Consider the following 14,791-nt stretch of genomic DNA (forward strand, 5'->3'; position numbering starts at 1 on the left):
AGAAACAGAGGGAGTAATTTTGATTACATGAACAGTAAAACTTCATGGAGCATTGATGCTAACACTGCTAACACCAATGTTCTGCTTCAGCTTCACCCTTTATTGTTGATATGAGTCTCAGCCCACATCCCTGTACACATACACACGGAAAAGAACAATAAAACGTGTGTTTCAAATAGTGAAGTTCTCAGTAAGAAGACTTTAAACTAGATGTGATGTTTAAGGAAGGAGTCTCCAGTGTCAGCGCTTCATTAAACACTGGATATTACACACTCATGGGTTCGGTACACCTCAGGATAACAATAACAATAATAATAATGATAATAATGATAATAATAATAATAATAATAATAATAATAATAATAATAATAATAATAATAATACAATTGTAGCCCAAAAGTGAATGAAACTTAAATGTCAGAGTCATCATCAGAGTCTACATAACCCCCCAACACCCCCCCCCAACACCACCACCGCCCCCCCACCCTACACACACACACACACACACACACAAACACACACACACACACAGAGTAAAGCCTGTGGGTTAATTAGGTCTGAAAGGAATTAGATATTTTTGGATCCTTAATTACGCCCGAAAGTCAAGGGACGGGTCCAAGCTGTGTGCAGATTAGCCTAATGTGAAATTAGTGATTAGCCCCCAAAAAAAGGGAAAGAAGAAAAGGAAGAGAAGATGTGATCAGACTCCCTCACCCCCACACTCACACATGCAGGTGGACATTTAAGAGTTTGGGGTTGTTTTGGAGCAGGGAAGGTTGGAGACTTATTCCGGAAAGTAAAAAGGAACCAACATGGCAACCTTTCAATACTTCAATACCATGCAGCTCCGTCTGGGCTGCAGGTTATTGGAACTGACTTCACCATACAACAGGTTCTGTAAGTGTTATTTAGAGAACAAACAGTGGTCTGGAGTGATATCTGTCATGGAGCGACCTGCCGAGTGAAGAACACCTTTGGTGATATAAGTATTTCATCTGAACATTTGGAGAAACAAAGTGTCCGGATGCTGAGAGAGTGTAAAGTTGTCCTTCATGCTAAGGGAGAATTTTTCTAAGCACTGCTCTATATGAACTGCTCTCTACACACTGCTCTGTATGAACTGCTCTATACACACTGCTTTGTATGATCAGCTCTCTACACACTGCTCTGTATAAACCGCTCTCTATGCAATGCTCTGTATGAATCGCTCTCTACGCACTGCTCTGTATGAACCACTATATAAGCACTGCTCTGTATGAACCGCTATATAAGCACTGCTCTGGATGAACCGCTCTCTACGCACTGCTCTGTATAAACCGCTCTCTACGCAATGCTCTGTATGAATCGCTCTCTACGCACTGCTCTGTATGAACCACTATATAAGCACTGCTCTGTATGAACCGCTATATAAGCACTGCTCTGGATGAACCGCTCTCTACGCACTGCTCTGTATGAACTGCTCTGTATGAACTGCTCTCTATGCACTGCTCTGTATGAACCGCTCTCTATGCCCTGTTCTGTATGAACCACTCTCTATACACTGCTCTGTATGAACCACTATATAAGCACTGCTCTGTATGAACTGCTTGCTACACAATGCTCTGTATAGACCACTATATAAGCACTGCTCTGTCTGAACCGCTCTTTACATACCGTTCACTACGACCCGCTCTATACGAACTACTCTTTATGAACCGCTATATAATCACTGCTCTGTATGAATTGCTCTCTACACACTGCTCTGTATTAACTTCTCTGTACAAACCGTTCAATACGACCCGCTCTATACGAACTGCTCTGTATGAACAAATATATACGCCCTCTTCTCTATGAACCGCTCTCTACAAACCACTCTGTACGAACCACTCTTTATTAACTGCTCTGTATGACCTGTTCTGTACAAACCGCTCTCTATGAAACGCCCTTTACAAACTGCTCTGTACAAACTGCTCTGTACAAACCGCTTTTAACAAACTGCATTGTATGAACCACTATACGAACCGCTCTGAACAAACTGCACTTTACTGACCCCCAAACCTATCCTCTACACATTGCTCTGTACAAACCAAACTCTACAAACCACAATTTACAAACCGCCATTTACAAACCTCACTGTAACAGCCACTCTGTTTCAACCACAATATACAAACCACACTGTACAATCTGCTTTCTACAAACCATTTTCTATAAACCACTTGGTATGAACCGCTCTCTAGAAAAAGCTCTCTACAAACCGCTTTGTACAAGCCGCTCTGTAAGAACCGATCTGTACAAACCGCTCTGTAGTTATTGCTCTGTAGAAACCGCTCTGTCTGATTATGGTGTTAAAATGTATTTATCTCGGACCCAAATGAATCCTGAAAGCTCTCCAGTTCCAGATGTTCCAGCTGTGGCTCTCCAGTCTGTGGTTTCATAGTCTAAATAGAGTGCTTGTCAATGGAAATAATTGAGGTGGAATAAAAACAAGAGCTCATGTCCCACAGAGCTGATGAGCAGATCAGATTCTCGTCCTCATCTCGAATAAATACAGTGTTTTCTTATATATGAACTATTCAACTATTAGTTTTTAAACATTTTGAGGTGCCTGCAATGTAGGGAATAGCAGAGAGGGACAGAAAGTGTAATAACCAAACTTGGATGTAGCTGTGTTGGAGGTGGTGGTATATAGTCATGTGATTGTGTATGAATTTGGGTGTCGTGTCTTGGCTTCGCCCCTGTCGTGTAATTGGTTTAGATCCTGATTGTTGACATATGATGAGTTAGTGTTCAACTTTTCTTCATTCGGGGTGTTAAGTTTGTTACATACAAACTTTGCTATTGCACTTCCTGTTCATCTTTGTTACACTCAACGTCTTGTTCTTTCCGTTTTTCCCTACTTCAAGTGGCCTCCTTCCTGTCCCTTTCTGTTATTCCTTACTTCCTGTTCTTGTAATTCACAAATTTCTGTCCCTCTTCCTGTTCCCCTATTCTCTATTTCCTGTTACTTTTGTTATTCCCTACTTCCTATCTTCAATGTTATTCCCTACTTCCTGTTCCCTACTTTCTGTTTTCCCTGTTATTCTCTACTTCCTGTTCTCTCTGTTATTCTTTCATTCTTGTTATTTTCTACTTCCTGTTCTCAATGTTATTCCCTAATTCCTGTTTTTTCTATTATTCCCTTATTCCTGTTTTCCCTGTTATTCCCTCCTTTCTGTTCTTCTCTTCATTCCCAACGTACTGTTCTCCTGGTTCTTTGTTTTTCCCTCGATGCAGCCGGGCTGTGCTCTGCTCATGTTTCCGACTCTGACCATAATTTGTTCAATTGCAACTCGATTGCAAAAAACTACGTCCTTTCGTTTTCCAGCACTTCCTGTTCTCGCACCTGTTCCTTCCCAATGTCCATTAACACGAGGGCATAACAGTGCACACGTTGCATCAGACCTTTCAAATGCTTCCTGCTCCCTTTCCCATCATTACTGTTTATACTGATAATCAATCTTCTCAGCTCCGGGGATTATTATACAGTTTCTGAAATAAGGACGAGAAGCGAGATGTCCTGTGAGATTTAATCAGTCGACGTGACCGGAGGCAGACAGCAGACAGCAGACAGCGTGCAGCTCTGCTACATCATGAAAGAGAAAATCCCCTCAGTGTCCTTCCTGCAGAGACAGAGCAGGCCCCGTGCCATCGTCTCCTCCTGATGAAAAGGATCTTTTTTCCCTCTCTTTCTTTCTCTCTTCGGTCGCAGAGTTGCATGCGTGATGTTTGGATTCAGAGTCGTGTAAGGACTTGGCTGGCGGCGTGTTTTCTCTCCGGGACGTCTGACATGTTGACGGTTTGGGTATTGAGCAACCTAACATGCAAGTTCACAGTCCTGCCAATATCACAGTGTGTCTTTCTAAAATAAGAACGATTTGGAGATCAGGAGGATTCTGAAACTTTTTCTTTTTTTTTACATAAAATCTAATTTAATGGTGATGTCAAAAGTATTCGTACACCCCACATAAATGTTTTGTTTTTAAACCAGAAGTTGGAGGCATAGTCAGGGCTCAAACCCGGATCGACTACGTGAGAGTCAGGAGCTCTAGCAGTCTGCTGCTGTTTGTTCTGGTTAATAAACCTGACTGTGACTGAAACATCCATAATTTGATTTTAACTGTCCATGAAACACAAAAAGGGAACTCATAAAAAATAAATACCCCAAAAAAATCCAAAACAAGACAGAGCAAAAAAAAAGTAAAATAAAATACAAGACCTAGGGTTAGGGGTAGAGGTAGGGTGGCGTTCAAGTCAAACCAGGACTTTTAATGTTACAGGTATAAAAACGGATGCCAGGTGGCGCACTAGTTGCGGGCCGGTACAGAAACTGTCTATTAAGATGCATGGAACAGCATGTGGTGCTGAACTTTCTCCTGAACAATGATGTAAAAAACATCTGTGGCTATCTACAGAAGACTTCAAGCACAGTACGGTGATGAGACGCTCAGCAAGGACATTAGGTGTCAACGTTTCAAAGATGGTCCTACGTTCATCATTGATGATCCAATGAAATTCTTTCCAGGTGGAAAAGGTGTATCCATGTAGCAGGAGAGAATGTCAAAAAATAAATGCAGTTTCCGCTCTTTCAAATTTGTTCTTTTATTTTATAAAATTTGATTTGAACGCCCCTCTAACAAACAAAGTCTCTCTCGGAATAAATGTTAAGCATAAAACAAATGGCAACTGGGAAAAAAGTCTTCACCAGGGTGTTGATTTGACAGGACATGACAGGTCCTTTGTGATGTGAGCACCAAGGTACTATGTCCTGTAGGTAGGTCGTCTCGTCGTTGTTGGAGATCAGGCCCACCACAACAGTGTCGTCAGCAAACTTGATGATGGTGGTGGAGATGGAAGTGGCCACACAGTTATAAGTGTACAGTGAGTACAGCAGGGGGCTCAGAACACAACCCTGATCTTCTGCTATAGAGCTCTAAGCCCTATTGAGATCATTTGGAACTCTGACTGCACCCCAGGCCTCCTCACCTCAAATACATCAGCACCTGACTTTACTAACACCCTTGTGAATGAATCTCCACAGAATCTAGTTGAGCATCTTCCCAGAAGAGTGGAGATAATTATAACAGCAAATGGAGACTCAAGGTGGACTTTCGCATCGATTCGTACGATTCGCATCTCGATGCATAGCCAACAATTAAAGATACATATGAAGCAGTACAATCCGATTTCCATTCCATTCAACACAATGTGATTGAATGTGATGATGCTGTACAATTCAATATGGCACAGATATATATTTCTTCGCCTTCAGACAGACAGCAAATCATCAATTTACTTAAAAGCGCCTTCTGACTTCTTCACAAACACATTTTTGAAGTGCGGAAAAAGAACAAAATATGAAATAAAACCAGAAGTTTTTTTACCGTTGTGTGTGCAGAAAAGTTACAGCTCTACCTCTGCCATGTTAATCTGTATTTTATGTAACTCTCAGGACACGCTTCGGTCTCCGTAGCGTTGTGATACGTCATATTTACCTAGCAGCAGCGTTGAAATTGATCTATGTTGGAAATATTGGTCACAAATTATTGGTCTCTTTCTAAATAATAAAAAAGAAACAAATGATAACTTGTATCCGATGCACACTTTTTAAATCGAATCGGTGAATCTTACTGTCCTTAATACAAATCATTTATAATATATCAACAATATAGGTATTGACTGTGTGTGTGGGGGTGTGTGTGGTGTGTTTAGGTCCCTCAGGATGAGTGGAGTGGATACCCCGGGGCAAAGGATGATGAGATTCCGTGTCGGCGGATGAGGAGCAGCAGCTACGTGAAGGCGATGGGAGATGAAGAAAGCGGCGACTCAGACGGGAGTCCCAAAAACTCCCCTCAGAAGAGCGCTCGGCCAGGCGGCTTCATCAAGAGCATGCTGCAGAGGCAACTATCAGACCAGAGGTAAGATCCAATCACTGATCATGCACCACATACAGCGCTCTATGGAGGTCTGTAAACAAATCGCAGGCTGCACACTACGGATTTAGATAATGAGCTTTTTCCAAGTTTTGTTCTGAGGTCACAAAATCACCTTTTACCATAACCCTAATCCCAAACCCTATCCTCATCCCTAACCCCTAACCACAAACTACAAACCCTAACCACTAACTTCCAAACCCCATACCCAAACCTCTAACCCCTAACTTCCAAACCACTCCTAACCCCTGAACCTAACCACAAACCCTAACCCCTAATCCTTAACTCTTACCTCCTAGCCCTAACCTCATCCCAAACCCCGTCCTTATCCCTAATTCATAATCCTAACCGCCTTTAATCCCTAACTTTAACCCTCAAACCCCAGACCCTAACCTCCAACGCTAACCCTAACTCCCAAACCACTAATATCTAACCCCTAACCCCCAAACTACTCCCAACCCATAAACCCAACATGCTAATCCCTAATCCTTAATGCCCACTTCCTAGCCCTAATCTCATCCTTTTCCCTAACCCCTAATATTAACCCATCAAACCACAAACTCTAACCCCTAATCCCTAACCCTCAAACGTCAGACCCTAACCTCTAACCCTAACCCCTAAACCCCTAATATCTAACGCCTAACCTGCAAATCACAAACCCTAACTACAAACCCTAACCCCTAATCCCTCTTCCCTAACCCTAATTCCATGCTTAAACACAAACTACTAACCTTTAACCCCTAACTCCAAAACATATTTTTATCCATAACCCCAACCTCATTCTTATCCCTAACCCCTAATCTCGATAGATAGATAGATAGATAGATAGATAGATAGATAGATAGATAGATAGATAGATAGATAGATAGATAGATAGATAGATAGATAGATAGATAGATAGATAGATTAGTAAATACTTGGTAATTACAGTACAGGAGGAATAAAAGCTGTATTATAGAAAGCGATCGAGTCTCGAGTCTTGAAAGGCTCCGGTTCTGCAGTACGGCTAGACGTATATCAAGGAAGAATTGCGCACACCGATATACATTCCACTGCAGGCCTGCTTTTTTGCCGCGTCAGCTCACTGCACCGTGCATTCTACAGAATTAATCCACAGCGGAAAAATAAAGCGTTCCAAATATAGCACAGCCTGAATCCCGAGGAAGATCCGTCACATCACATTCCGGCTGGCTGGCTCGCAGAGAACTCTTCATTTTCCTGTTTCCCACGTAGGGGGCCAGACCTGTTATCTTTACATACACAGAAATGAAAAGAGGAAAAGAAAGAGATGAGCACAGAGACACAAAGATACATTTCTCCATGGAGGGTGTGACACATGGGGTATGTGACACATGGGGGGCATGAGCTATGACACTCAGAGGTGGGACACATTTTGAGGGTGACACATGGGGGGGAACACTCGGTGTGGTGACACTCAGGGGCATGACAATCAGGAGGGAGTTTGACACATGGGATATGTGACACTGGAGGTGTGATATTTGGGAGGCAAGCAGGGCATTATAACTGTAGAATGAGTGCAAAAAGAAGCTCTACTCTCACGTAAACAAATAGAGCATTTTACCATGTGACTATTTATGCAAATCAGAAACAATGTAGCAAAACGATTGGCTGCTGAAATTGTAACAGTGAACATGCCGTGTTCATTTTCTCCTGAGATATATATATATATACACTGGCGATCAAAATTAGAGAACAATTTATAAACAATTGAACAATTCTGAAATATTGTCATCTTCACTGCTCAACAGTTGAAGGAGTTTTTGTCCTGTCTATACCATGCTACCAGAACACCTTTTCCACAAATTAACTAAGGCATTTAAAAAAAAAACATTATTTTGCAGAAAACACACTGATCAAAATTAGAGAACACTCTCACATATCTCCCAGTTATTGGTGTTAATCTGGCACCTGGTGCTAATTTCCTAGATTATCTGTCAACCCCTATTTAACTGGCCAGTTTTACTGACTCTGCAAGGTGGTGGGCCGTTCTAAAGTGACTGAAAGCCTCCGGCAGCAGGTTGTCCAGATGAAGGCCAAAGGGATGACCCTATCAGCCATAGCAAGACAAGTTGGTCGTTCCAAATCTGTGATTTCAAGAATATTGAATCTTTACAACATCACAAACTCATTCAAGTCCGCCAAGAAGGCTGGTCGTCCACGGAAGACAAATACAAGAGAGGACAGGATACTGCGGAGGATCTCAATGGGCAATCGTTTCCACACTGCAGCTGGAATTGCTCACCAGTTCAGCGCTGAACAGGGTAAGGATCTGTCTCGTCATACAGTGTCTCGACTTTTAAGAGCATTTGGACTGAAAGCCACTCTGCAGTGACCAAACCTCTCATTAGCAGAAAGAATCAAAAGGCTAGACTAAGCATGTTGTGTGGACAGAGGAGAACTGGTCCAAAGTTCACTTCAGTGATGAAAGCAAGTTTAATTTATTTGGGTCCGATGGAAAACATTATGTTTGGCAACAAACTGGAGAAAGACTGAACCCGAAGTGTGTAAAGAAGTCAGTGAAAAGTGGAGGAGGAAGTGTCATGGTTTGGGGCATGTTTTCTGCAGCAGGAGTTGGGGCTCTTATGCAGCTACATGGCAGAGTGAATGCAAATGTTTATCAGAACCTTCTTCAACAACATATGGTTCCTTCCCTGCGTTCATCACCCAATCAGCCCGCAGTGTTCATGCAGGACAACGCTCCATGTCACACAGCAAAACGGGTAAAGCAGTTCCTTTAAAACTGAAAACATTGAAATAATGACATGGCCTGCCCAGAGTCCTGATCTCAACCCAATAAAGAACCTCTGGAAAATCCTTGGTGACAAAGTTATGGCCAAGAACCCCACTACAGTCACCGAACTGTGGAGGAGACTGGAAGAAGAGTGGACCAGAATCACACCAGAGCAGTGTGAGAGACTCGTGCTGTCCTGTGGCCACAGATGTGCTGAAGTCATTCAGAGCAGAGGCCTGTACACTTCCTACTAATTGCTGACTGTTGTAACCTTCAGAAAATTTTGTTGGAATCTTTTTCCATGCTACAGTCATTGTTGTTCTCTAAATATGATCAGTGTGTTTTCTGCAAAATAATGTTTTTTTTTATTTTTTTTTAAATGCCTTAGTTATTTTGTGGAAAAGGGGTTCTGGTAGCATGGTATAGACAGGACAAAAACTCCTTCAACTGTTGAGCAGTGAAGATGACATTATTTCAGAATTGTTCAATTGTTTATAAATTGTTCTCTAATTTTAATCGCCAGTGTGTATGTATATATATATATATTTCTAAATATACACTAGCAGTTAAATTTGGACACACCTTATTATTCATTGTTTATTTCTTTATTTATTAATTAATTTCAACATTAATACTTTCATATATTAGGTTGTCCAAAGGAACTCCATGTAGCTTTGATGCCAGGTGGCAAACTCATTACATTCTCTCATCAGATTCACGAGGCAGTCACTTGGGAAGGTTTTCAGTTCCCAGGTGTACCAGCTCAAGATACCAGGAGTACAGAGTCAAAAAAAAAAAAACCTTTACTGTACAAATCCAGATTGATTGACAAGATCCATCATTTCTTAAAGAAATCAAAAAGTCATTCTAAAAAATCTTAAGAAATATAAATGTATTTTCAAGTTTAGTCTCCAAAACCATCAAATGCTATGATGATCCAAGCTCTCATGAGGACTGTCCGAGGAATGGAAGACAGAGAGCTACCTCTGCTGCAGAGGATAAGTTCATAAAAATTACCAGCCTCAGAAACCACTGATTTACAAAAATGCTCCTCAGAGTTCAAGCGGCAGCTTAAACACTGTCCACTGTTTAGAGGGGGTTTCTGGGTTATTGGTTGGTGCTATTTTGTGTTTTGTGTATTTGTCCCACAGTCTTGTGTTGTGTACTTTATGTGGCAAAGACACTTTCGTCCTCAGCTCTGTGTTCTGTATGTAGCTCTCTGTTGTGAGATGTGATGTAGCTCTATGTTGTTTTATGTAGCACCGGAAACGTTCCATTTCTCCATGTGTCTGTGTGTTCTTCAGCAATATATGGTTGAAATGACAATAAAAGCGCCTTGACTCTTGACTTGACTTGACTGTGAGGTAGGACTTGGCAAATTCCAGCAAAGTAACCATGAATTTAGAAGAACACCAAACGGAAGAGATTTGTTCGAGCCAAGAAACACAATGAATGGACATTAGATCAGTGGAAAACTGCTTTTTGGTCTGATGAGTCCAAATGTGAGATTTTTGGGTGAACAGACAGTTCCTGACTCTCTGGAGGAGGAGTTGTGATGGTGTGGAGGTACTTTGCTGGTGATGACACTTTTGTCAATTTAGTCAAAACTTACTCTCCTGAAGTAATCATTATCCTTTTATAGTTACATTGAAAGTTTTGGAAAGCCCATGGACGTTCCGAAACCCCAACCATAGAAAAAACTCAACAACTTGTACAGATCTTGTAGTCTAAAGGATCTAAAGGATTGTATGGAAAAGGTTAGCATCCTACACACACACACACACTTAGAAAATAAGCTTTAGCAGGATCAATTATGCCACGTGGCACAGGATCTCCACAGCATCTGAAAGCATTGAGCAGTCGATATCCACCTCCGGGTTTTCCCGAGCTGCTTTCTCGATTTTCTCCACGTGAATTTGGGTTCATTTGAACCTTCTGCTTTAAACAGCGCTGTGGGTTTCCAGATTTTATACCAGTGCAGTATTTTAAATATACATTGTATCACAGGGGTTAGTGCTGAAGCTCTGTAAAGATGGAGGGACAAAACAAATCATCATCATCATCATCATCATCATCATCATCATTAGTAGTAGTAGTGTAATTGCTATAATAATTATCTTCATCATCATCATCACTATCAGCATCATCACTATCATCATCATTATTAGTATCATCATTATCATTAGTAGTAATAGTGCTACTGCTATAAGAATTATATCTTCATCATCATCATCATCATCATCATCACTATCATTATTAGTAGTGGTATATCTGTAGTATATATTATCTTCATCTTTATCATCATCATCATTAGTATCATTAATTTTCATCATTAGAATCATCATCTTCATCTTCATCTTTAGTATCATCATCATAATAATCATTAGTAGTGGTATAGCTGTAGTAATTATATCATCTTCATCATTATAATTATCATCATTAGTAGTGGTATAGCTGTAGTAATTATATCATCTTCATCATCATCATCATCATCATCACCATCATCATCATTATTAGAGTGTTCCTCCTTTTCTGAGGTAAAAAGAAAAGGAAGATAGAAAATGATAGTGAGAGTGTCTTCATAGTGCTTTGTTCATGCTGCAGGGCATGTGTGTGTGTGTGTGTGTGTGTGTGTGTGTGTGTGTGTGTGTGTGTGTGTGTGTGTGTGTGTGTGTGTGTGTGTTTGACAGCCGTGACAAACATACTTTAAGGTGTTAAAGTGAAAAAATAACCTTCAGTGTCAAAGCCCTTCCGAACCTAAATGATGGGGACACACGCACACACACACACACACACACACACACACACACACACACACACACACACACACACACACACACACACACATATTATTATAACTGCAGAATACATTTTATTAGAATAAACTCCTTTCACTCTTTCACTCAATGCTGAATTCTGATTGGTCAATTTGCACTTGTTCTATATTTCAGTAGTGCACGCCTTGATCGTCTCTACATCAGCAACACACTATGTAATAGAGCTAAAAGTGCCATGTATCCTCTCTGATAACCACCTCATCACATTGGACATCACTTTAACACAAACCCAACCCCAGTGTTTTTCCCCGCATTTTAACTCAAAATGAACACAGGATCTAGAGTTTTATGAAAACTTTACGCTTTTTTGGGGACACTGGGCGAACCAAAAGAAAGACCATGAAAGCCTGTGGTGGGACGTGGGAAAGTCCCAGAAAAACTGTTTTGTCAACAACTTACATCAAACACAACTAACAAACCATACAAAATCTAAGAAGAGGAAATTTTTAAGAATTGAAAATACCCTAATACACCGAAGAATAAATGAGCAGAGCAACCTTATGCTGAAGAGTTAGGAACTAAGAAGTGTTTTACATGAAAAGGCCAAGGCAGAAATTGTAAGAGAACGTTTCGTCTCTGTACGTGACATAGACACTGCTAGAACTTACTTCTTCAACCTGGAAAAAAGTGTGCTCTAAATGATGGCACCATCACTTCAGACCCAGTGGAGATGAGAAGATTAGCTGTAGAGTTTTACTTAGTCCTGTATGTAGAAGAACACACAGATGAACAATGTTCAGATGAACTTCTTTACACTTAACGAAGAACACAGTAAGGAGCTGGACATGGAACTGAGACCTTTGACGTCTCCTCCGGACATGCACCAGGGATTAATGGACTGACCCTTGACTTCTATAAAGCATTTTGGGAAGTCGTATGCAGAGAATTCAAAGTCATTAAAGGAAGTTATAAAGCTACAAAAGATGTCAACGTGTTGCCCTCTCTCTTCTTCTTTTGGCTTCTCCCATTAGGGGGCACCACAGCGGATCATCCGCCTCCATACCCCCCTGTCCTTTACATCTGCCTCTTTCACCCCACCACCACCATGTCTTCCCTCACAACATCCATGAACCTCCTTCTTGGTCTTCCTCTTTTCCTCCTTCCTGGTGGCTTCATCCTCAGCATTCTCCTACCGATATATCCAATGTCCCTCCTCTGCACATGTCCAAACCATCTCAATCTCACCTCCCTCACCTTGTCTCCAAAACGTCCTACATGCGCTGTCCCTCTAATAAACTCATTTCTAATCCTGTCCATCCTCGTCACTCCCAAGAAAACCTCAACATCTTTAGCTCTGCTACCTCCAGACCTGAGACCTCTACTCACTAAAAGCTTGGAGACCAAGATTCTCTCCAAATGCTTGTCAAACAGACTTAAGACAGTCCTTAATGTTTCAGTTCACTGCATACTAAAAAAGACTATGGTGTTGATGTGGGGCTTCTTTCACTTGACCAAGAAAAAGCTTTCGACCGTGTAGACCATCGATACCTGTTCAAAGTACTTGAAAGTTATGGCTTCAGTAAACAGTTTCTGACATGGATACAGATTTTATATACAGATACCTCCTGCATGGTCAAAATTGGGGGAGGGTTAAGCACTCCAATACAAATAAAAAGAGGAATCAGACCTCTCATGTCCAATGTCTGGGCAGTTATACCGCCTGGCAATCAAACCATTGCTGTGTTGTTTAAGGGAAAAATGAACTGGAATAGTGATCAGTGGGAGGACGAACACTGAAAACATCAAGCTCTAAGCATGTGCAGACATCATCACAGTTATTATCGAGGAGAAGAAAGATATCCAAGAGTTCTTTAAAGATGTGGATTTTGGAAGGACTCTCAAGCTTATACCATAATGTTCCTCAGGTATGGCAGACCCTTTCCTCCTCAAAGAAATGTGAGAGACCTAAACAGTGGTTGTTTGAAGAATCTGTTTTTTTCAACCCACCCATCATCACAGATATGCTACGCTCATCCACTGTTAGATCTGCATTTATGGACAAAGGCTGGTTCAAAATAAGCCATCTGAGAAGTGAACTAAGCTGGATAACAGCTGAAGAACTACCTGTCAAGGTGGGGTTCAGGTCAGTGCGCTTTACTCAGAGCTTACAGGATGACCTTAAAACTGCTCTTTCTGCTTCAGCAAGAGACTTCCCAAAAAAAAAAAACCCATTAAGAACAGTGAAGAAGTCCCATTGTTTTCTGAGTTGTGGGTTTTCTTGAGTAAGTAGGGCTGGCAAAAAGATGCCAGGAAACTTCTATTAATGGACACACCAGCGCCAGGTTTCTTCAGCGACTGGAGCAAAAATTCTTATAGAGTCCCAGGCTCTTTCCCAAAAGGCAGCTGGAGATCCCTCAACAAAAGACCCATTGAACGGAAAACAGGAGACCCGACACATAGCAAAACCGGGCTCCTCAGATGAGGAGGGGTGTCTATTCTGCTTCAGAAACAGTTTTTATTGAATCAATCCTGTCCTAATGCTGAAAGGACTACAGTCTACAGTCTTACAAACTATGTGGATGTTGTTTATCATGTATGTGGTGTTGAACCTGATGATCAGGGATTTATACTGAATTTTTACATTTCAAAAATTCGTTTTGTACAAAGTTTAATCTGCTATTATGAAATAATAAAGGACATTTAAAAGTCAAGTCTTCTCTCTCTCTCTCTCTCTCTCTCTCTCTCTCTCTCTCTCTCTCTCTCTCTCTCTCTCATTCTGTCTATCTATCAATCTGTCTGTCTGTCTCTCTCTCCCACTCCACAGGTACTGTATGTCTGTCTCTTTCTCTCACTCTGTCTGTCTGTCTGTCTGTCTGTCTGTCTGTCTGTCTGTCTGTCTGTCTGTCTGCTCTCTCTCTCTCTCTCTCTGTCTCTTTCTGTCTCTCATTCATTGTCTTGCACCCTCTATTTCTATAAAGGCTGTCTCTTTCTTTTTTCTCTCTCACTTGCTTTTTCTCATTCAATTTTTTTGGTTTATTTTTTCTCTTGTGCTTTTGTCCTTTGAGAAGTCGAGCACACTCTGTCCCTGTCATGATGGGACACCGATAAGACGAGTGCCCTGAGCCTCATTGCGATTCAGAAAGCGAAAGAGTGAAAGAGAGAGAGAGAGAGAAAGAGAGCAGAGAGAGAGAGAGAGAGAGAGAGAGAGAGAGAGAGAGAGAGAGAGAGAATAGGTGAGAGAGAAAAAACAGAGGGGTAAAATGCTACATGGTGGGTAAATGCTGGGGTTGCAGTGATGGATGGATGGATGGATG

At 41.3% G+C, this 14,791-nt stretch overlaps 1 protein-coding gene across 12 annotated transcripts in view; it reads left to right on the forward strand.

The window, feature by feature from the left end:
- Positions 1 to 14,791, forward strand: part of dlgap2a (discs, large homolog-associated protein 2a) — a 274,067-nt gene that overhangs the window by 198,739 nt on the left and 60,537 nt on the right. For all 12 annotated transcript variants that reach the window (XM_083544539.1, XM_083544532.1, XM_083544538.1 and 9 more), the window contains one exon: positions 5,728 to 5,933. In XM_083544539.1, coding sequence (XP_083400665.1) covers positions 5,728 to 5,933 — 206 coding nt within the window. The remainder of the gene's footprint in view (positions 1 to 5,727; positions 5,934 to 14,791) is intronic.

Source organism: Silurus aristotelis (assembly GCF_946808225.1).
Source record: "Silurus aristotelis genome assembly, chromosome: 6".
Taxonomy (NCBI): Eukaryota; Metazoa; Chordata; class Actinopteri; order Siluriformes; family Siluridae; genus Silurus; species Silurus aristotelis.